Source organism: Amphiura filiformis, chromosome 5 (genome assembly GCF_039555335.1).
Source record: "Amphiura filiformis chromosome 5, Afil_fr2py, whole genome shotgun sequence".
NCBI lineage: Eukaryota > Metazoa > Echinodermata > Ophiuroidea > Amphilepidida > Amphiuridae > Amphiura > Amphiura filiformis.
In genome coordinates this window covers 75,050,382-75,073,676 of record NC_092632.1, presented here as the reverse complement: position 1 = coordinate 75,073,676, position 23,295 = coordinate 75,050,382, and the positions used below count along the sequence as shown (strand labels likewise).

Sequence of the window (23,295 nt, the reverse complement as noted above, 5' to 3'; positions counted from 1 at the left end):
GCATAACACATGGTAACACTTTTCACAATTTATACAAAATCTAGCAATTTAATGGTTTATACTAATATTACTTTGCCTGGCAGTATTTGTTAAGGACCCTGTGCTTAAAAAACCTCACACCTAATCAGATATAGGCAATAAAACCACTGAACAGTAAAGTGGTCATATCAAGGGGTTAGTGCAACAAAGTCCTAAGTTACATTTTTGGCATTTTGGCATGATTTTGCACAAGCATTTTGTGTGCTTCAATTTTGTAACTTATTGTTTATAAATTTTTTAATTATTTAATTAAAATTTAATTGCTTTTTAGAAATGTTCATAATCTATTCATAATTCAATTTCATCCAAAATGCCAGTTACGTCTCTCTTGCACTAGCCACACAATCAGGGTCTTAGCTAGCCATCCGTCTGGCCGTCATTTCAGACGGCCAGTTTGCTCCTGGGACGGGCAAAATTAATGCCTTTGACAGATGCTATATTATAAATTGTATGTTTTGAGAAGCTAATTGCCCTTTTTAGTGGACCCAGTTAGTAGAACAAGGTCATATCAGCACATATTTGAACTCTTTGAACCCCCAATGGGCTATAGATGTCTGGTAAATGTTTTTAAAGGTCAAATTAGGACAGGCAATTTTATTCAAATGACAGGCAACCCTCAATTTCTAGCTAAGACCCTGCACACAATACAATGTCACTCCCTCAAGTATATCGGTTACTTCACATTGCTGTTACCCCATCTATATTTATAGCTTGATTCAAACCACAAATCTTCATTTATATTACTAATGTTACAGTTGCTACCCATTCATTGAAGACTTCCGACAGAAAACTTCCAACATTTAATCCTGACCGGACCATACATTCAGTTTTGACTACTTTCTTCACACCTTCAATTTAAAGTGTTATAGGGACCCCCCAGTGATTTTACTACACCACAATACCATAAAATTCAGATTTAAGTACTTTGGTGGAACCAGCATAAATGTGCAAATAACCCCAGCAAATATATTCAAGAAAGCAAAACCTGTTTGTATGTTTTCTCATGCGCAAGTGTAGTTGTCAAATTCAGAAGTCATGGTTGGTAAACCCGAAGGATAGTTATTGGCACTTACCGTATTCATTCCAATAAGCGCCCATGCCCAATAAGCGCCCACCCAGGGTATTTTCAATTTGCTCAAGTGTACCATTAATGTTGAAGTGACGGATAGATGTCGATACAGTTAAACCATGTAAAAGTGAAACCATGTAAAAAAATAAGCGCCCACCCTAAATTGACTTTGGGCGCTTATTGGAATGAATATGGTGCAAAACATGTTAATGCAATGTTTTATGAAATGAGCATGAGATATTTTGATTATATTGACCTTTGTATGCTTGAGAGAGCAGCTAGGCAAAATAGTTTGTGCAGAAAATCTCTAGATTGTCCCTTTTTAATATGGACATACAAAATGGAAACGAAGGTATATTTCATTGTTTTTAGTAGTCTTTTCTTCTCTTGCCACTACGGTCATAATCATTGTCTCTTGACCGTGAGGAGCTGCCCTCAGCTGGTCGCTTATCAGCTTTCTTTACGGTCTTCAAGAATTCGTCTAAACCGAAAGGATCTTCATCATCTTCCCTTTCAAACTGGACTGGTCCGTCACGTCTTCTGCTACGATCTGTACCAGCAAAGTCCTTGTCTGGAACAAACCTATCAGGAAATCAAGCACAAGGGTTTATAATTAAAGAAAGAGCTAGAAATACCAAGTCAGATGAATTGAAAGCAAACCTGAAACAGATTTTAATAAAGGGGTAAAGGTTAAAGTTCATGCATGTGTTCACATGCATGTTTTCATATGCTGGAGTGCCACACTTTCTTTTGAAGGCATACAGGGCCAGACCTCAAGGAAGAACAGATGATTGTGTTTCAACTGATTGAGTGTCCCAGGTTAAAGAAGAAATAAAACAAAACAAACAAAAACCCCTCCCCAATATAATATGTGACATGATCAAGGGGAATGAGTCGGATGTCGCTAACATTGTTTTTGAGATATTGGCAAAAAACAAGTGTTCAAATTCTTTTGTATTATATTGTTTTCAGCCATTGATAAATTGCTCATAACTCGGTAACCAAATGTCCAATTTTGATGGGGTTTGCATCAAAATGTAGCATTTGTAAACTGTCAGAAAATGATATAAAAAACTTCTAATTGAAAATTGTCGACATGTGACTCATTCCCCTTGATCATGTCACATATGCTGTGAAGGGTTTCACACACCTCCTGCAAAACAAATATATTTTCTTCCCAGCATGAACTAAAGTTTGTTCGGTTTATATAAGGCGATAAAAATAAGACTCATAACACCGTGTATTGATATAGAATGGCATGCATACAGTTGGGTGCAATGCTTACGCTGTTTGTGTGTTGCGTAATGCGTGACTGGCGCACGCTTATGTGAATTAACGCGAGTGTGAATTGGGACTTTATTGACGTGTGCAGTAACAAAAGCCGAATAATTTCCACCTTTTATAAGCCGAACAAACTTTAGTACCCATGGCCAGGGACAGGCAATAGAGGGTAAAAAAGCCTTGCCGAAACGCAAACATAATGACACAGCCAGGGTTTGAACCGGCAATCTAAAAACCTTTCAATGAACTCAATGCCAATTAAATAAGTACATAGACAATCAATTGATGCCTACTGCAAACAATATGTTGTTAAGTCTGATGTACATGAAAATTTCAATCTTAAATTCATGTCAACCTACCGTTTCTGTCTGATGAGATCATCCAAGTCACCACCATATATATCCTTATCTGCATTCTTGCTAGGCCTGTACACAGCATTAGCTATATTCTGGTCTTTCCTCCATGGTTCACTGTATACATTGTAGGATTCATCTTCCCCAGCACCAAAACCACTGTCCAAACCCTGATTGAAAAACATTCGTGAATAGTCAATTAAACGTGTTGCAGTTCAAATGAACCTTTTGCATATCGTCACTGGGCGGGAAAAACCTCATGTTTTTTGCCCTTGAACATGGATAAAGCCTCGTAGGTGTAGACTTTATTATTGAAGAGGTTGCTTCATCCATCAGAGATGTCACAGGCTGACCCAAAAAAATCCTGAACTTGCGAAGCGTAGCGAGCAAAGCGAGCGGAGCTCTTGCCCAGCATGAATGGTTTGCTTTATCCATGTTCAAGGGCAAAAAGTACATACATAGGTTTTTCCCACCCAGTGACGATATGGGAGAAGTGGTAATGTGTTTAATTTTTGCACCGCAAAAAAATCATACCTTTTTTTATCATATTTTTAATTTCCCTCATGGACCTGCACACGAAAGAAACAAGTACGCAAGTTTTGAACTGCATGGTTAGAGAGATGAATGTACCATGAAAATTTCGATTCAACTTTCATACCCTCAGATTATAGTAGCCACACCCTATGTTGGTGGTGGGAAAAGACCATGGTGCAAATGATAGTGGCAATATCTTAGAAATGCATTCAAAATAGACACTTTCAGAGATCCCAAATAAATCTGAAAAAAATCCTTGATTAAAAATGGTTGATACATCGGTTTAAACAATTTTCTTTTCAGGACATATCAACAAAATATGATGAAAACTGAAAAGTTACACCAATCTTTGAAAACACGTCCCCCATTGGATTTACACAGTTATTCCTTATGTCCAGGCATAACAAATTGAGATTGGTCTCCCTTGACATGAAAACACATTCTAACTTATTCACTGTAGGGGTTAATCTAGAGTCCGAACGGAAAACGGAAAAAAATCACGGAATCAGAGGTACAACATGGAAAATGACATTTTTGTATGACGTGACAAAAATTGTTAAAAGATATTAGAGAAATAAATGTTAAAAACAATCTTGAGTTGTGTGTGTCAATTTTTATGATAAAAATACTGTTTAATAATACCAAAATAAAGGTATATTACCCAGGCATGAACCCCCTATCCATCCAAATATCGTAACAGTCTGATATTGCAATCAGAGCATATTGATCGTGATATTGAACACTTTATTGTGATATTAATTATCATTCATAATCATTGTTTATACATTTTAAGCTTTATTCATAAAACATGGATTTACAAATTTTACAACACGGATTACAACACGGAAAATGGATTTTAGAAAACGGTAAACTTCGGACTCTAGCTTAGTCATTACATTAGTATATATTCTAAAATGGCAAAAAATGACATGTGTGGGGAATTGCATAGGTTTGGATTGATGATTCTCTGAATATCACTTTAACAGGCAGATAAAGATCCGCAACACAAGGAATACTCATTATTCATATAATAACACACATATTTTGCACACACAGATCTAATTGATCACATACCTTTGATGTATTGAAGAGTCTTTGGTCAAATTGTACATCGTCTCCACCCCGACCGCCTCTATTGGGCAGACCAAGTGCAATCTGCTCACTGACATCACGCTCCCTCTGCTTCTCAAGCTTGGATCTACAGAGGATAATTGTGTTACAACCTTGTTAATAATTGATTACTTTCAAAGAAACTGTTATCTACTTCAAGGTTTGTTACTGTGCATCAGTTGCTTTGAGGGCTCAATGAAAAATGTACCCAAATAGTAATGTGCTGGGCATGTTACGCAGTCCGACTCTTTAAATTTTTCACGATCCCCAAAAATAAGCAATGCAAAGTCATTAACCTTATTCATTAACCAATGTAGCTATAATAATGCAGAAGCTGTGATAGTGCATAGCCTCATTACTCATACCACATCACACACAGATATCATCAATAACATCATGTACATTTTTACAAACGACAAATTGGATCACATAAATTGCAAATATAGTTACATAAAACATGATTGGGTCGCACACACTTATCTTAAAAGGGCATTTTGTGATCCACAGTATCATCCCCCCATTTTTCTCCAAAAAAGTTGAGATTTTTATACCACTGGAAACCTCTGGTTACATGTTTATGTACCAAATATTGTCAAATTTGAATTTCATTCTGGTATACCAGAACAAAATTACAACAGTGGCCTATGATGCAGTGTAATACACATAATTATGCATAACTCGCAAACTCAAAATCGGAATCAACTGAAATTTTGGGAGTAAGCTTTTTACGTGGATATCTGCTGAAAATGTCATAAAAAGAGGATGCTAGGATCACAAAATCCTCCTTTAAAAACCTGCAAAGATTAATTAATCTGTCATCGTACCTCCTGTCTGGCGCTGCCCTGTTAATATTCCTCTCTCGCTGTCTGTCACGATGCCTGTCATCTCTAAGCTTATCACGTTCTCTGGCTGCATCATCGGCCTCTGTGCATGCAAAATTGAGGTTACATGTGAACATAATCAGCTGGTTTAAACAATGGTGATATTTCCTAATCATCAACCAAATTCTATTTATTATTCATATGACGTCAACACTGCAGTCGCTGCTTGTATGTGTTTATTTTGATGTTTTCATAAAATATGTTGAAAATTCTTACTTGTGAAATCAGAATTTTAAAGACTCATGTTTTAATTGCATTAAAGGCATGTCAATAAAATAAAGATTTGCCAGTACTATAAATTACAGAAGACCTTATGATTTCACACATTAATGTACCTAAAAACACCGTCCCCACATAAGCAAACAACCTGTTCTGTCACATGACATCGTCAGCTCGTCATGTGACATCCCAGATCAATAACCCAATCACCATCAGTTTGAAAAAAGACAGAGTCGTCGTGTCGAAAGCTCACGTAAGTGAACAATTTTAGTTGTGTGTATAGGTTTAAACTCTACCAATATAAACATATCAATTTATCTTCTATCTACTAATTCCTGATATTCAACCAACCTGCTTGTTGTCTAATTCCTGCCCTGTCTTCCCTGGCCTTCTGAGCCAATTCCTTCAGCTGCTCCTCTCTCTTCTCTTTCTCCTTCTGCGCCACTCTTTTCTCCATGGATGCACGCATTTCAACAGCTTCACGAGCCTGTAAAAATGGGTTGTATTATTACTTATGAGTACTGGGAAACATGTGAAACAAAGTAGCTAATAATTTCTGCTGGTAGTTGTGAAATGTGGCTTCATGGGTCAAAATGCTCCTGAATTAAGCACAAACCTGTACATACCCATTTATACACAACATTATGGGATTGTCAGAGTTCAAACCCACAACTTCAATATATCAAAGCATGTACCTCCAAGCCAATGTGTACTCATTAACAGCAGCAGATTATACTGTGACTTGTAAGTTTTGAACCACAAATCTATTTCCAAAAAGAAGTTTTGTTGGATCACTTTTGAATGATTGGTGAAAAGTCATATAGGTGATATCCGTGTTAAACATGTGCACACAAGCTGAGCCGGTTCAAGCTTTCAGGAGTCTAAGAGTCTGTTATCAGGTCAAAGGTCAAGAAAATCACGACCTGATACAGTCACTCACTCGCTGATGAAAGATGGAGTACCATCTGAAAATTCCGAGGTAGGAATTAATTCCTTGTGTTTGGATCAAAAGTTTAAATCAAAATCAAGCTGAGCATGTATCAACCAACAAGACTGCCACAGAATATCCCAGGCATCTCAACAATGTACCATTCATAATTTACGTACCTTCCTGTCAGCAATGTACAATGCCTCAGCAAGTTTAGCAAAATTCTCATTAATCTGTGGATTCTGGAGGCCTCTGCCATCTGCTGCAAGACGTTTGTCCAACGGGATGGTGTAACCCTGAAAAATAGAATGAAAACTGTATTAATAGGGATGCTCACTGTCAATACAGTTGCCACTAGAACGATTTTTCATTTACTGTGTGCGTGCACTCACACACGTATTGTCTGTGGAGAAACCGATCGATATAAGAAATCCCAGGCCTGTTAAATGGCGTACATACTTGTTTTGATGCAAATGTAGGCCTATATCAGGGTGTTTCAAGAAATTCCTGATTCCACCAGAAAACATTAACCAAACTTTTTCCTGATTGGTCAGTAAATAGAGAGGACCTTCCTTCATGAAGAGATCAACTTTTTTTAATGAAAAATTTAATGAGATGAGAACTACAACAGGTTGAAGTGACACCATTCCGTGCATCAGGTGTTCAAACGCAATTATCTCCAAATTTGGAGTGATTCAGACAAGCAAACTTACATAGTCATAAAATGTAACTATTTTTGAAGACAAAATGTACAGGATGTTAAAAAATTAAAGAATGTTTAAGCCTGCCGAAACCCATCTCAAATTATGCACTCCTGACCACCATGTCCATTTTAGCATGATTTTAGATATGCTACATCATGGCTTCCATGTACAAACAGTATATTGCTCAATGTAGTAAAGATAACCTTTGAGTTGAAGCAAATGTCTCAAAATTGGTAGTGATTAATGTTACCAAACTTATATCATGATGAAATATAATCATTTTTGAAGATAAAATGTGCTGACATTAAAATATTGAACAATGTTTAAAACTGCCGCTATTCATTTGAAAAAAGGCATTTTTTGTTCAGCTTCTCTGTGGAGATATTTTTCATGGCAGCCATCTATGATCATACTAGAGGTTCCACCAAACAAACCATGGGTTTTGAGGTCTTATATTTTTTGTTGTATGTCAACAAAATCGTTTAAATTTTCAGGATGATCTTATTTCATGTGGTTATAAGCAAATATAATGTTCCAGATAACGCTAGTTAATAAATACATTAAGAAAAAGCACCTTAAAATTGTACTTTCTGTAGTATTCCATTTTGGACTTAAACTTTTTAACATGTTCTAGCAGCCCTATATAAAAGCGTGACACTCGAAAGGCCATATCTCTGGAATGAAACGTCCGATTAAAATTATTTAAACGCCAAAATGTTTCTTTCATCAATTCCCAGCCAATAAGTAAAGTCTGAATCAATTTAAAAGTACTTCAATTTTTAGTGGGCATGCCTAGTATTAACCATAATGCAACATAATTGTGAAAGTAATGTGAAGAGAAATTGCTACGAAATGTCGCTATAGAGCTATTCCATCTAAAATCCACACTCCCCCTGTGAAAGATTTTGGAAATATCAGAATGAATTTCAGATGGAATGAACACTTTAGGCAGCTCCATGTGAAACTTATCCTCCCTCTGTTGAAGAATCCGGTTGAATCTTTCTCAGAGGGTGTATGAAATTCAAATGGAGCTGCCTAATGTGCGCATTCCATTCCAAATTTGTACTCCCCCTGTGGAAGAAATCTTCCACAGGGGTAGTGTGGATTTTAAATGGAATAGCCCATTATTATTAGCAAGGATTTGCAATATGGTAGGCCATTAGGCCAAACATGAACTACGTTTTATTATGCAAGTGTGAACCATTCACAAAATAATCAGAGGATGTATGACCTAGAGTGGTATACCAGAATCTAAAGTTGCCCTGGCTAAATGTAACATGGCGTAATTCAACACATTGTAATGATGATGGTATTTATATTGTAGCTTTATAAAATGGTACCACGGTAAATATCAAAACCCATAAAACAACCTGAATTATCCAAGATACGAAAGTAGAACATTATTTCTTTACATTTCGTTTGAATTAATGTAATATGGCATGTCCAATGTTTGAAGACAAATTGTTCCCAAGTCACAGATTTAGTCCCTTGTAAATGGACACACAGGTATGACAGGCCTTATCAGAATTAATCTAGTCCAAACTGAAATAGCACCCAGTGGCATGGAATGAGTTCAACAAGATACATGATAGTGTGCAATATCAGCAGCTAAATATATGTATACACACAGTTAAGTTATGTAAACTATGTGCTTTTTAACTATGTGCTTTTTAAAAGTGAATTTAATCCAACTGAGTTGATAAAGCTTCCTTAATGCATTATACAAACCTTTGAATTCTTCCAGTTAGAGATGCAAGGTGGGATTTTCCATTCTTGTTGTTCTTTCACTGTCACCTGTAAATAACAAAATCAGATCTGCAAATTAAGTCACAAGTCATATAAGTAGAATACAAAATGTTGGGTTTATTGGTTAAACATGCTTCAAAATTTAAAAATTCATTTAACACTGCGCAAGATTAATTCCATATGTAAAGATTTCAGTACAACATAAAAATTTGAAATGCATGAAACATTTTATACCAAGTGATTATGTGGAAATAACCTGAAGAAAGTTATTATACGTTCCAGCTACGGTGGCACCGTGACAAATTCCATTCACTGTCAGAGGAAGCTTGTGGGTGTAAATGCAATGGAGCAAATAAACATGTAAATCAATACAGCATTGAATTGCATGGATAATAACACTCCAACAGAAACACTTCGGAGTGAATGAACTGGTTACAACCTTATTGTATTTTTGATGTAGTGCTTTTGAATGTGCAATATATGTATGTATATGTTTTCTGGCGAATAAAATGAAGTAAAATGAAACCCCGATTAGAGGAATGTACACATACCTTTCTTGTTGGAGAATGCATGACTGGTGCAGGAGGCGATGGTGGACCACGAGGAATTTTCTTGTTTGTTCTATAAAATCAACATGTTAAAGCAAATTAATACACATTCAAGTGAATTGAATTTCATATCAAACCACTGTAAAACAAGCCTGTGCATAACCAATACGGCCTTTTTAGGAGGGAGGAGTGGACGCATTAGCTTTGTTATTGACAATTCTGTAAAAGGTGGAAGGGAAACAGGAGCCAGAGAAGGTTGGTTTCATATTAATTTGCATCCTTCCCATCCTGATATTACATAAAAATACTTTTCTGAGGGACAGTCTGCTGCTCCCATCCCCAGGTTATGTCGCTAACAACAAGTAGTCTTTAGATCTACCTTTGTCACCATTAATCTACAATCAAATAATTATATAACTATGGAGCAAGGAGGAAATGTTACAACTACATCTGACAACTTACTTGAATCTTGGCGGTTCCATGGGATCTTTCTGCACTTCTACCATACGAATCACACGCTGCTTAGCACCAGAGTTGAAGGCCACGCCTTGCTGGGATGGAGTATATCTATCACAAACAGAAATTTATATCACAAAAATTACTTCCTCAAAACTACAACTTTTGAAATAAATCAGACAGAGTTGTATTATAATAGCTGCCATTGTCGTGTTAGGTTGTAGGCATACTTTGCAAAAGTTCTGACAGGCTGCCTGGATACAACATTACATAGTGTGATTATACAATGCACATAGATGGGTTGTGTATACTTTACAGCTTCATATGATTATTAAGGGACACACTCATTCCATTCAAATATTCATATTGTATCCCAGAAGTATTTACAGACTTTGTGCTTCTGTACACAGCATTAGTCAGTATAATAAGCTTTCTGTGAGCTTTCTATTTTACAACATCAGTACTTCGAATGATCGTTCACTAGTGAGCATGGTATCTTGAGAATCGTTCCAACTAAGGCCAATTTTAGCCAATACCCAAACAAAGTGTGGCTGCCTTGCCCATTCTTGTGTTAAAGTAATGGATTAGATACAGGTTATAATCACCCATGCAAAGGGCTTATTCATTTAAAGTACACTCTCTCCCTGTGGAAGGTTTTGGAAATATCTTCCACAGGGAGCTTGTCAAATGGAATTAGCACATTAATCAACTGTACTTGAAACACACCCCCTTCCAACATCTTCTACATGGAATAGCCTGTTAACAAAAGAATTCTCAACAGGGGTGTGTATCTTTACGCCTCCTTGTGCATTGACAGAGTAGGCACAGCAAGTACAAACATACCTGATATACTGTGCTGGGGCTGTCTTCTCAGCATGTCTCACTGGCATAGCAGCAGATATCTTACCCTGCACAAGTTTCTCCAAGGCTAATCGAGTCTTTTCAGTCGTCTGTGTTTGACAAAAAGAAGGAAGTTTTTATTGAAATACATATTATTACACAACTCATCCTTGATAAGCAACAACATTTTGAATATTAAGATTCATTTTAATAATTCTTTTTTTCTGGTACTGACCAGGCAAGGTGTGGTGTCTACAAATTTCATTTACTGTATAAGTAGTAATTTTCGTGTACAGTTTTCGCGAATATTATATTCGCGATTGCACAGTCCTTCCCTATACTAGTAATACATTATTGCATATATTTGCGAGGTGTTATTTTCATGGTTGGAGCTCTTATCACATAATTCACGAAAATAAAACCTTTGCGAAAATTACCACTTATACAGTATGATAATACTCGACTGATTTTATGCGCATACCTCTTGTATATCATCCTCATCAGGTCTCTGTATTTCAGGGTCGTCTTCACTTGTTATCTGAGTTGGTATCAAATCTTGAGGCTTGGAATGAACCACCTGAAACAAAGAAAATCAAGGCAAATTAAACAGCAACAGCAACAACAACAAAACTACTTGAAACTTATCGAAACACAAGTTTGGTAGAAAATCTAGCAATTATTCTCAAAATAATTTTTAAATTGTCTATTTGACCTACACAGATCATTTTCATGCTATAGTCAGGGATAACTTTAAGATGTAGCGGCATATGTTGATCTTTTTTAAGATCAGTTAAATATTCTCAAAACAATGGTCTAATTGTTTTTTCAACTGACATAAAGATACTTTCATTTCTCAATATTTATTAGGCAATGTTTACCTCATACACAATCTGTAAAATACAAAGAACTATGCATTCAATTAGGCAGTAATCTCATTTCATATGTGATTGGCTTATTTAATTTTCATAGTGGCTGTTTCATTTGATTATCAATGACAGGGTTCCCGCACCTTGGAAGCCTTTAAATTCAAGGACTTTTCAAGGACTTTCATGGTCCAAAAGCATGATTTTCAAGGACTTACCACAACACAAAAATCATGATGCGGCTCTCCATGCGGCACATATTAACAAAGTGAGAGTTCCTCTCCACTCCCCAAATTTTGTCAAAATTATACATTAGGTAAAATTCTAATTATCAAAGACTTTCAAGGACCTTATGCAAATTTGCAGGTGTTTTCAAATTCAAGGACTAAGGACCGTTCATCAACAAAATACTTATAATCCCCTACCTTGTCTTTTCCATGTCCGACCCTAGCCAGTGCATCATATTTGACCTTTCCTTCGGCATCTACCGTCTTTGCTACCGCATTAGATCCTTTGCCGGTGCCTTTAGTGCGACCCATATCCAGTGGATACTGGGCCACCTGGATCTCTGGGAAGGCACCTCCATCTCCATAGTCCTGAAAATTGCAACAACAGTAATGATTAAATTGATGTTGCTATATTGTGAACAAATTGCTCTATTGAAATACACACACAACATTGGGCTGAATTAATTTTGGTATAAGTTGGGACATGTGTAAACAATAATACTAAACATTACAAATATATCCACACAAACAAAAAACAGGTTTGAAAAAATTTTACCAATTTTATAAGATCATACATTATACTTTTAACAGTAATAAACATACAAACACACCCAGCATTATTGAGACAATGTCCAAGTTGTCATATTTTGGGAAACCTTCACAAGTCACTCTCATTATGGTACTGGCTTATGGCCATAAGCAGGACCAGGTCTATAAAACATTATCATCTACAAAATGCACAGCCCTTTAATGAAATGGGGCTTTCAGGTGTGGTTTTGAACATAATTTTACATCTCAGATGGGGCACTAGTAGGACAGGAGGGAGGGACAGTTTCAGTTTGGTCAGTAAAATTGGTCGATCATTTTGCCTCAAGGTCACAATCAGGTAAAACCAAAAAAATGTTGTTCATTGACTATGAAAAACCAAAGTTTATGGAACGCATACCCTTGAGGGAAAACAAAAAGGGAAGGAAGAGAGGAAAAATTAGAACTGAACCATGAGAAAGGGTGAAAAGGAAAATAAAAAGAGGAGAAAGAGAGAAACTGGTAAAACTGCATTTAATTGAGTAGGTCCATTCTTAAAAAGTCAGATCTAATTGAAAATTCAGTTCATTCAGTGTGTAAAATTAATAATACCGTTGAAAAATAACCAATAATAGTGAAAAAATGGTGCACCAAATGGCTTGGGCCTTCATTTTCAAAAAAAATTTCTAAAAACTTCTAAAGGGGCAATATCCCTGTCAGACACCACCCTTGTCATACTGACGCACCAAAGTCCAACCTTAAAGAGGCCTTCTCAAGTCTAAAACACCCCTAAAACACCACCTTGACATTTTTCTGGCTACACACCTGATCACAGATATATCAGAAGAACTTACCATGGCTGAGCGTGGTATCCATCCTTTCCGGTGACCATAAGGTGGTGCTGAACTTCTTCCTACTGCAATCAAACTTGTCTGCAATTTGGAAACAAGCTTGTGTTAATACACTATTATGATTTTATTGAAATTGCATTCTGGGGATGAACTCTTTGATAAATGTTTAACTTCTTCACAAATTTTTTTTTTTCAAGGCAAGTAGTTTTAACTTAATTAATTTAAAAATTGATTGATCAAATACTGGTTTCCCCTCATTTTTGACTGCAACTCCACAACTGCTGTCTGTGCCGAAATAAAACTTCCAGTGCAGTAGTTGTAGTCCTTGCCCCTATAATACAAGGTGTCCCAGAATGATTTATACTGTGTTTGAAAAAATATTAAAAATATTTAGTCAACAGTGTATCCAATTTTAATAAGTGCAATACAATGACAGACATGTCTCCTACTTATTCTGTGACTTTCATATAAATAGCTTGATTCGTTTTGGCGTGACATTGATATTACTGAAAATGGATGAAAACGGTGTGTGTAATTTACAGTGCAAAAGACATCATAACACATGGATCCTTTATCACCATCGTCCTGCCGTACTGTGCAATACCGTAAACGTTCGCCTAATGGCGCTATGAACTTTATAGAAATGTGAGAGCACCATTCTTGTAAAATCCCAACAGCATTCAGGATGTGTAGTTGAAACCTCGACATAATGATTCAGATTTTGTAAATACCACTTTTTTAGTGTTTTAGCTACAAATTGGGGCTTAAGTGCTCATTATTTGGCTTCAGCTGAGAACAATGTACTATGAGGCCAGACAGTTCCAAATGTACTCAATTCTGAAATTGCCCTGAAAGTGGGCCAGATGCTTGGTTTAGAATTGTTTTTCTAGTTTGACTATTTTATCACTCTACAGGGTAGGTTAGCACAATCTCTTTAAGTAATAAAGTTCCTGATGATTTTGTAGATTTTCTGATTTTGCGAAGTGCTGGTAGTGATACATTTTGTAGTACCTCTAAATTTAATTGATATTCGCAGATCCTCAACTTACACTTGGTTTTGGTCTTTGTATCTCCAGATCATCTTGGTTCCACTGCCTGGGGGCCGGCAAAATACTGCAGGAGAAACAAGAAGTGCATTATTTCTTTGTTAATTTCAAGTATTTAAGAAGAAGAAACTTGACATATCCATGTTGGTAGAGTAAGTATGCATTGCAAGTCATACCTCTGCCACATGTGTAAGGTAACCAATCACAGCATTGATGATCGGATAGGGTGATTGATTTGCTCACCAGTAGCTCCTATACCCTGTGTGGGTAAGTCATACTTCAGTATGACTTACTCTGAACGTCCGCATATACGCGTAAGAGACAGAGACATTGCACGAGAGCCTGCCAATTTAAGCTTCCTATAATATCAATTGCATTAAATATACTGAAGTCACAAACTTACAAACTTCAATATGCACTTCAAATATAGCAGACCAGCTGTTAATCATTACCGATCCTTCAGAACGTTTTACTCTTGCAGCTGTTTGATGTAAAATGCGACTTCGGTATCTCCATTTTCCCTATCGAAACGTCAGGCGTTGTTTACAATTTTACCGGAAATGTGGGAAATCGCCAGGCCTTCTTCTGGAAATGCGCAAGGCATTGTGGGAAATTGTCAGAGCTGTGCACGTTGTGTAGCCTAAGTTCCTTGGCCCCGATCTCGAAACAATAAACATGGCGGAATAAAATTACCGTGCGTAAGAAGTGAAGTGACTGGTTGATCAAACCTATGTAACTCATCGGTCTGACAAGGTCAGGTCATTACGCATCGTCAGAGTTGGTAAATACGTCATCTGCTTAATTATTCATAGCTACGCTTGAACCGCTGGAATACATGGATTACGCCATTGTTGTAGCCGAGAGAGCAAGCGTGAGGTCTGGACACTTTTCGTGTTCTGGACACAAATTTGTCATAAATATATTGGCGATGTCCAGTATTTAAGGGCACTTTTTACATACAGGTACGTTTGCTTGTGATAGGGTAGATTCGATAGCTGTACAAATTGTACAAAATATCAATTTCATACTGACCTCAAATTGTTTACAAAAATATATTTTTCCATACGTTGTCATTGTATCCATTGGTGGTGCGTGTAAGTAGCTCCCACCTACTTTTGTAGTTTTGACGTGCCAAAAAACCATTGCCTCACCCTTTTTGATGTGCTCAAACATCTTTGCCCCACCCCCTTTACACATGCAAGATTTTTGGGAACCCCAATTTAATAAAACATTTAAATATTGTTTTAATAAATTGAATGTTATCATGTTATCACTTATAAATATTGTCATATTTAAATGTGGTGCAGCGAGCAGAACATTTTAATACATTTGAATGTATTCCCAACTGCTTTCCTACCTTTTTAAAAAGGCATAATATAAAAATGTGCCCAAAACATCTGTGCCAAAAAATCCCTTGCCTGCTTTTTGACCACCAAAATTACCCCCCCACCCTTTGGCCTGCCAAAATATCCCCCCCCAATTCCCCACCCCAGTGGCGTACATAATTATTGCAGCAGCACCAATCAATCAATCAATCAATCAATTCTGGACTTCCCACCTCTTGTTTCACTTTCAGGTGCACCGCTTTATGGTAACTCCACAGCACAGACGAAAACACCACACTGTCACAATAGAATATAAAACACTCAAAGCAAGCCAAGCTAAAGTAGGTTACAATGCATGTACAACGGGGCCCGCAACGGGGACTACAACAACAACCTCATAATTTATCAATGAATGGGCACTGCCCCACTGCACTGCACACATATGTACCTCCAAAGTTGCTTCTTTATGGAAACTTGCTTTAAATCGTGATGATATAAAACGTGATATTGATTTCTTTTTGTCAGAATTTGTTAATGCTGATATTTCTGTTGATACTTGTCTTGATAAGTACTATGAGTTGTTACGTACGATCAGTTGTAAAGCTGGCTTACTGACGGATTAATTCTAGAGGTAAACGTGTTAAAACCAATAAGAAACAATCTTGGTATGATCATGATTGTAAGTTGATTTACCGGAAACTTAAATCTCTTTCTCGTAGTATTAAACAACAGCCTACTAATTTAACTCTAATTCATAGTTATCGCAAGATTCGTAAGAGTTACTTTAAGTTGTTATCTAGCAAGAAATCTGCTTTTCGGAGAAAGATTTTTCAGAAGTTGGATGATCTTCAAAGCAACAATCCTCAAGCTTTCTGGAACATTTATAATGATCTATGCGTCTCTAAGAAAAACATGTCCAATCCTATTTCACATAAAAAATGGTGGGACCATTTTCTTACTCTAATGAATAGGAATATTTAGCATAATGATGTTAATTTTGAGAAGCACATTGATGATTTTGTGTCCAATTTAAATGTTAATGAAATTACTTCACTTGATTTTGTAATCTCTCCATCTGAGATCATTCAGGCGCTAAACACTTAAAAAGTGGTAAGGCTGCTGGTATCGATGGCATTAGACCTGATATGATCAAAGAAGGAATTGATATATTTGCTCCTGCTCTAGCAAATTTGTTTAATTTAATCTTCCAGGAAGGGAACTTTCCTTCCCAATGGAGAACTAGTTCGCTCACTGTTATTCATAAAAAGGGAGATAAAAATACTCCTAGTAATTATCGTGGTATTGCTGTTTCTAGTAATCTGTGTAAATTATTTTGTATTGTACTTTATAATCGTTTATATACCTTTGTTACTAACAACTCTGTTATTCCAAAACAGCAAATTGGTTTTCAAAGAGGCTCACGTACAAGTGATCATATTTTAGTTCTTAAGTCTCTGATTGATAAATATATTAATCGTGCTGGTAAGTCTTATCTTTATGTTTGCTTCATTGACTTTTCTAAAGCGTTTGATACAGTATGGAGAAATGCACTTTTATATAAATTAGTCCATGTTGGAATTGGTGGCAAATTCTTAAATATCATTAAAGATATGTATAATTCAGTATCTTTTGCCATTAAGTGTGATGATAAGATTACAGATTCATTTCAAACTAGTGTTGGTGTAAAACAAGGTTGTGTACTTTGCCCGGTATTTTTTAATATATTTCTTCATGATCTTCCGCATATTTTTGATACAAGCTGTGATCCAGTTACTTTAAATAATTCTTTCTTGAGCTGTCTTATGTATGCTGATGATTTAATTCTTATTTCTGAAAGTGCTAAAGGATTACAATGTGCTATTGATAAATTGTATGATTATTGTAATAAGTGGAAGTTGATAGTCAATATTCGTAAATCAAATGTTATGATCTTTAATAAGAGTGGTCGCATGCTGAAGAATTATACTTTTAAATATGGTGATGTTACATTAGACTTAACGAATGAATATTGTTATCTAGGTATCATTTTTGTTCCATCTGGCTCTTTCACTAAAGCTATGAACCAGTTGAAAGATAAGGCCAATAAGGCGATTTCAAAATAAGAGATAATTTGTATAGTTCATCTGTTGCTTGTAGCCTAAAATTGTTCACTACTCTTATTCAGCCCATTTTGAATTATTGTTCTGAGGTTTGGATGCCCTATTTGCTTAAGAATTTAAATGATTCTAATATTACATCTATTTGTGATAAATTGCCTGGTGAATCTTTACATGTGAAGGTTGGTAAATTAATTCTTGGTGTTAATAAAAGAACCACTAACAATGCAGTAAGAAGTGAATTAGGTTGCTTTCCAATGTTACTTTTTATGATGAATTTATCTGTTAAATATTGGTGGTCTTTAAATAATCATTGTTTACATGGGAATAATTCCCTAGCCATTGATGCTCTTTTGGACAATAGAATATTATGTGATACTGGTTTATTCTCATGGTCTTCTGGTATTAAGAAAATTCTTGCTAGTATAGATAGATTAGATATTTGGGATAAACCAAACATATTAACTAAGCACAATTTTCATGTTAATATTCTTTCCAATCTTCAATCCAATTATGAAGTTCAATGTTTAGATTTTATGTGTCAACATCAGCCTAAACTTCGTTCTTATTGTTTGTTCAAAACAAATTTTCATTGTGAGAATTATGTTCTTATGTTTCATCGCACATTTAGATCAAATTTCAGTAGATTAAGACTCAGTGCTCACTCTTTGATGATTGAAAAGGGGCGTCATTTAATACCTAAACTAGATCCTCATAAGAGAATTTGTCATCTATGTACTTTAAATATGATTGAGGATGAATTTCATGTTATTATTAAATGCCCATTTTATGATACTTTGCGTAGAGATATGTTGAACATTTTAACTGATATGTATGATAACTTTGATAATCTGACTGACGATGTTAAATTTATAAAAATAATGAGTGTCACAGATTTTGATAGTATAAAACCTGTTCTTACTTTTGTAAACTCTGCTTTTGAAACGTAGTAACCTAGATGTTTAATAGTTTAGTTTTATAATTTACTTATTCTCTTTTATATTTTCTATATGTGTATCTTTTGTATAACTTGACTGTACCTATTTGTTTGGTGATGTCAATAAAATAACTTGAACTTGAACTTGTACATGTACACACACACGCGACACGCATTATTGAAAACAACGAAGAGAATTTAGGTCAGATTTAAACGATTTATATTTCGTGATCAAGTTGGCTTACAACGTTACAATACCCATCATTATGGTCCTTAGACATCATTTACTTAATCAATCAAATTACTGAAGATATTTTAGACAACGAAGGACAAAATTTACTATTTTATTCACTTACTCTGCCAAAGAAACCATCCTGAAATTATTTACGCTGGAGATTGATTGACGTCCTTGACCTTTTGCTTTTGTAGCCTCGATCATATACTGAGTTTATTTGGTAGTGTTTAATAAGCTGAAATTAAATAGATCTTCTTTTTTTTCAAAGTTCAAATATATAAATAACTAAATATATATTTATTCATACTAATAATGACAAGATATTCGTCAACATAAATAACAAATAATTATAATAGTATTATATATTTTAATTGATTGATTTATTTACAGCTCGTCACCATGAAAAGCAGCCGATAAAAATTGCGTAAAAATGCGGTAGTGGCTAATTACCAACATTATGTAAGCTTTGCTACTCAAACACAGGTAAGGTTGATACTAATTTACTAGCATTTTATTTCTGCACAGATTCGACCTGTCATTGGCCACATTTGGGACATGCTGTAGCTTGTGAAACACCCCTCAATATAAATTATAAACCCTCTCAGACTCAGTCTCACTCAGACTTCATCAAGTTCATGCCTCATGGACTCAGTCTCAGCCTGAGGCGGTGTCACTGTGTGTCTGTGAGCTGTGTTTTATGGCTACGGCATGCACTTTCAGTTTCCCATGCGTTTGAATTGGGAATTATTTTGCCTAGTCGCCACAAGATTAGGGAGCACATTTCTTCAATATTTAGGGGTGGTGCAATAATTATGTATACCCCGGGTGAATTATAGGGGGGCAAAGATTTTTGGCAGGCCAAAAGGGGGGCAAGCATTTTTGGCAGGTCAAAAGGGGGGTCAAGCGATTTTTGGCAGGTCAAAGGGGGGGCAAGCAATTTTTGGCACAGATATTTTGGGCACCGTTTCTATATTACGCCCTAAAAGGCGTGAGGAAAACGTTAGGAACACGTTCAAATATGCAAAATTTCCTGCTCGCTGCGCTCGCACTATATGATAAGACAATTTAAGGTTTTAAATTCGGGTTCCCCAAAATCTTGCATGTGTAAGGGGGGGGGGGGCAAAGATTTTTTGGCACATCAAAGGGGGGGGGCAAAGGTTTTTGGCACGGCGAAAGGGGGGGGGCAAAGATTTTTTGGCAGGTCAAAAGAGGGGGGGCAAGCGATTTTTGGCAGACCATTTTGAGAATTCACCCCGGGTACACATAATTATTGCACCACCCCTTAGGTAACCTAGGCTGTCCTAGGCAAACCTTAGTTAACACATTTACTAGTCAGCGAATTCGCCGAGACCGGGGCCCAAACACAATGCATATTTACATAGAAATTTGAATTTTTTCGAGAATAGGTGGGTGAAGGAAACCTACATAAATATGTTTTCTATACTTCACTTGACCCAAATATATGATTTTTATGGTGATAATCAAGTCGCACATGGAATTTTAGAGGATTTTGATAGCAGTTCCATTAAAAAAGCTGCTATCGCCATGAGACTAAGATCTAGAAACACCCCGAAATGCCGTTTTGGGGAATTTTGCTAGCTGAATCTTTTTGATGAAAGTCAATCTTTGACAAGATGTAACTTTGCTATGGAAAGTGCTTTGAAAAAAGGTTTTCAGTTTTGGCTTAGTTTACTCAAGGGCTTTAATTTGATATATAAAACGATGCAATTTGATGGCAAATTTGAATTCACCTAGCATACCTACAATATTTTGACAAGTTGACATGATAAAATGTTCTATTCTAATATTGTTTGGCAATAAGGCCAAATTACAATTGATCCTTAGTTTCCTGTCCTGTTTCCCTCGCGCGTCCAAAATCAAGAATGGAAAAATATTTAATTGTTTTCTTTTTATTTAGGTATTTTCATCTTTTAATTGACTTTTTAATTACTTTTATTTGCTAATATCTGTTTTTGATCATCTCAACTTTGATTATGAATATAAAACAAGAACATTGTAGGGTCCCCTACTAATGTTAATGTAAAAAATCAATTATAAATGTAAAATAATTAAATCCGTAGTCTTAGTCAAAATGACCAAATGGACTGTTGATAATAGTCACGACCACATTTTCAAAATAAAGAAAGTAATAGATAATTAATAATTAATAATTAAAAGTCGCCTCGTCCTTTATTTTCAAACTTGAAACAGGAAACTAAGAATTTAATAATTGTGAAGGGCCTAATGTCTTTTGCCAATAGTCCAAAGTTGTAATTTTTTGTTTTTGATCACAAAAAGTTCTGGACTCCCTGCTTTAAGTGATCATGATGTGGTATTTATGGACATTAATGTTCGTGCCTGTAGGAAAAAGCCTGTGAAGCGCAAAATCCTGTTATGGAAACGCGCTGACATGGACGCCATTCGTGACAGAATGAAGAAATGGTCCAATAAATTCACTTCTGACCATTCCTCGTCAACACCAGTGGAGGTTCTTGCTGAAGCGCTGCAGAAGGAATTAGAGAGCATTATTGAAGAGTGCATTCCATCTAAATTAAGCTCTATCAGACACAACCAACCTTGGTTTAATTCATCTACCAAGCAAGCTGTGAGACGTAAAGCTCGTTCCTTTAAGAAAGCCCATCGCACCAACAAGACAAGAGACTGGGCTCGCTTCAAGCGTCTTAAGAAGGAAACTCAGAAGGTATGCCGCAACTCTTACAATAAGTACATCTATGACATCATCCACACAGAGCCTGGTAGCGGAAGAAATAAAAGACTTGGGTCTCTTATAAAATCGAAGAGATGTGACAATGTGGGTGTAGCACCTTTGAAAGATGGTGGCTTCTTGCACTCCGATCCTAGATCCAAAGCCAACATACTGAACAAACAGTTCACTTCCGTCTTTTCAGAAGACGATGGTTCTCCTCTACCGGACATGGATGATAGCCAATTTCCTTCTATGGACAGTATCTTTGTTTGCCAGAATGGAGTCATCAAACTCCTCCGCAATCTCAAGCCCTTCACTGCTTCTGGTCCAGACGGAATACATGTACCTACTAAACTCCTGAAGGAAACTGCAGAGGAAATCTCGCCAGCCATAACTCTCCTCTTCCAGGCCTCCATTAACCAAGGCAGAGTTCCTACTCAGTGGAAGAAAGCGCAGATTTTCCCGTTGTTCAAGAAGGAAGCCGCTCGAAGCTGTCAATTACAGACCAATTTCGCTTACCTCTGTTCTCTGCAAGCTGTGTGAACACATTATACATTGTGCTATTATTCGTCACCTTACTGACTCCAACATCTTGTCAGACGCACAGCACGGGTTCCGGAAGCACAGGTCCTGCGACACTCAATTGATCCTGACTGTGGAAGACTTAGCTAAAGGCCTTGATAGCAAGTCACAGATTGATGTCATCCTACTGACATTCGAAAGCGTTCGACAAGGTCTCCCATCGCCATCTGCTAATGAAAGCTGAGCACTACGGAGTACGTGGCAACATCTTGAACTGGATTGCCGACTTCCTTCATGACAGATCTCAAGTTGTCCTCGTTGATGGCCAGAAGAGTTCTGAATCCCCAGTATCATCAGGGGTTCCACAGGGGAGTGTCTTAGGACCGTTACTTTTCTTGATCTATATCAACAATCTACGGACTCGTCCGTTCATCGACCACCAGATTGTTTGCAGATGATAGCATTGTTTAAGCGCATATCTACGCCTGATGACTCGGCCAGCCTCCAGAAAGATCTTGATGCCCTACAAGCCTAGGAATCCAAGTGGCTGATGAGATTTAATGCGGCAAAGTGCCAGGTCCTTCGAGTCACCAACAAGCGTCAACCCATCATTGCTTCATATAACATCCATGGTCATGTCTTGGAGGCTGTTAACTCTGCCAAATACCTAGGGGTTCATCTGGATTCTCGACTTAACTTCAACTCTCACATCGACGCCATCACCAGAAAAGCCACATCCACCAGGGCCTTCCTCGCTCGTAATCTCAATTTCTGCAGTCAAAAGGTAAAGGAAGCAACCTACACTACGTTCATACGACCAACAGTTGAGTATGCTTCTTCAGTATGGGACACTCACACCCAGCGGAACACAAAGAAAGTTGAACAGGTCCAACGTAGTTCAGCCCGCTTCATCATTGGTGATTACAACAGGACAAGCAGTGTCTCCGCCATGTTGCAGAAACTCAAGTGGTCATCTCTTCAGAACCGTCGTATGAATAGCCGCCTGATAATGATGTACAAGATTCGCTACAACTTAGTTGACATCTCATTAATCCCAGCCACAGAACACTACGCAGATCTAGTACATGGTAGACCAAAAGTTTATGAATCAAAAACAATTTGTTATATTTCCCAAACTGAAAGCCTCTGCAAATGTAACCAAGATTATATGTCGACATTTATATTGACATCTTGTACTTTGATTATTTTTTCTTATTATTATTATTATACTTTGATTATTGATTGTTTTGCAG

General features: G+C 36.7%; 1 protein-coding gene across 1 annotated transcript; it reads right to left on the bottom strand.

Moving 5' to 3' along the window:
- Window positions 1–1,435: 1,435 nt before the first annotated feature.
- LOC140153707 (SNW domain-containing protein 1-like) lies at window positions 1,436–19,012 on the bottom strand. The gene is made up of 15 exons (XM_072176530.1): window positions 18,935–19,012; window positions 14,224–14,287; window positions 13,178–13,255; window positions 11,997–12,167; window positions 11,190–11,285; window positions 10,712–10,818; window positions 9,875–9,979; window positions 9,416–9,485; window positions 8,847–8,912; window positions 6,594–6,710; window positions 5,838–5,973; window positions 5,211–5,310; window positions 4,351–4,474; window positions 2,749–2,912; window positions 1,436–1,690 (listed from the first exon to the last, which is right to left on the bottom strand). The coding sequence occupies exons 1-15, from the start codon at window positions 18,949–18,951 to the stop codon at window positions 1,477–1,479; spliced, it is 1,629 nt and encodes a 542-aa protein (XP_072032631.1). The 5' UTR covers window positions 18,952–19,012; the 3' UTR covers window positions 1,436–1,476.
- Window positions 19,013–23,295: the final 4,283 nt, after the last annotated feature.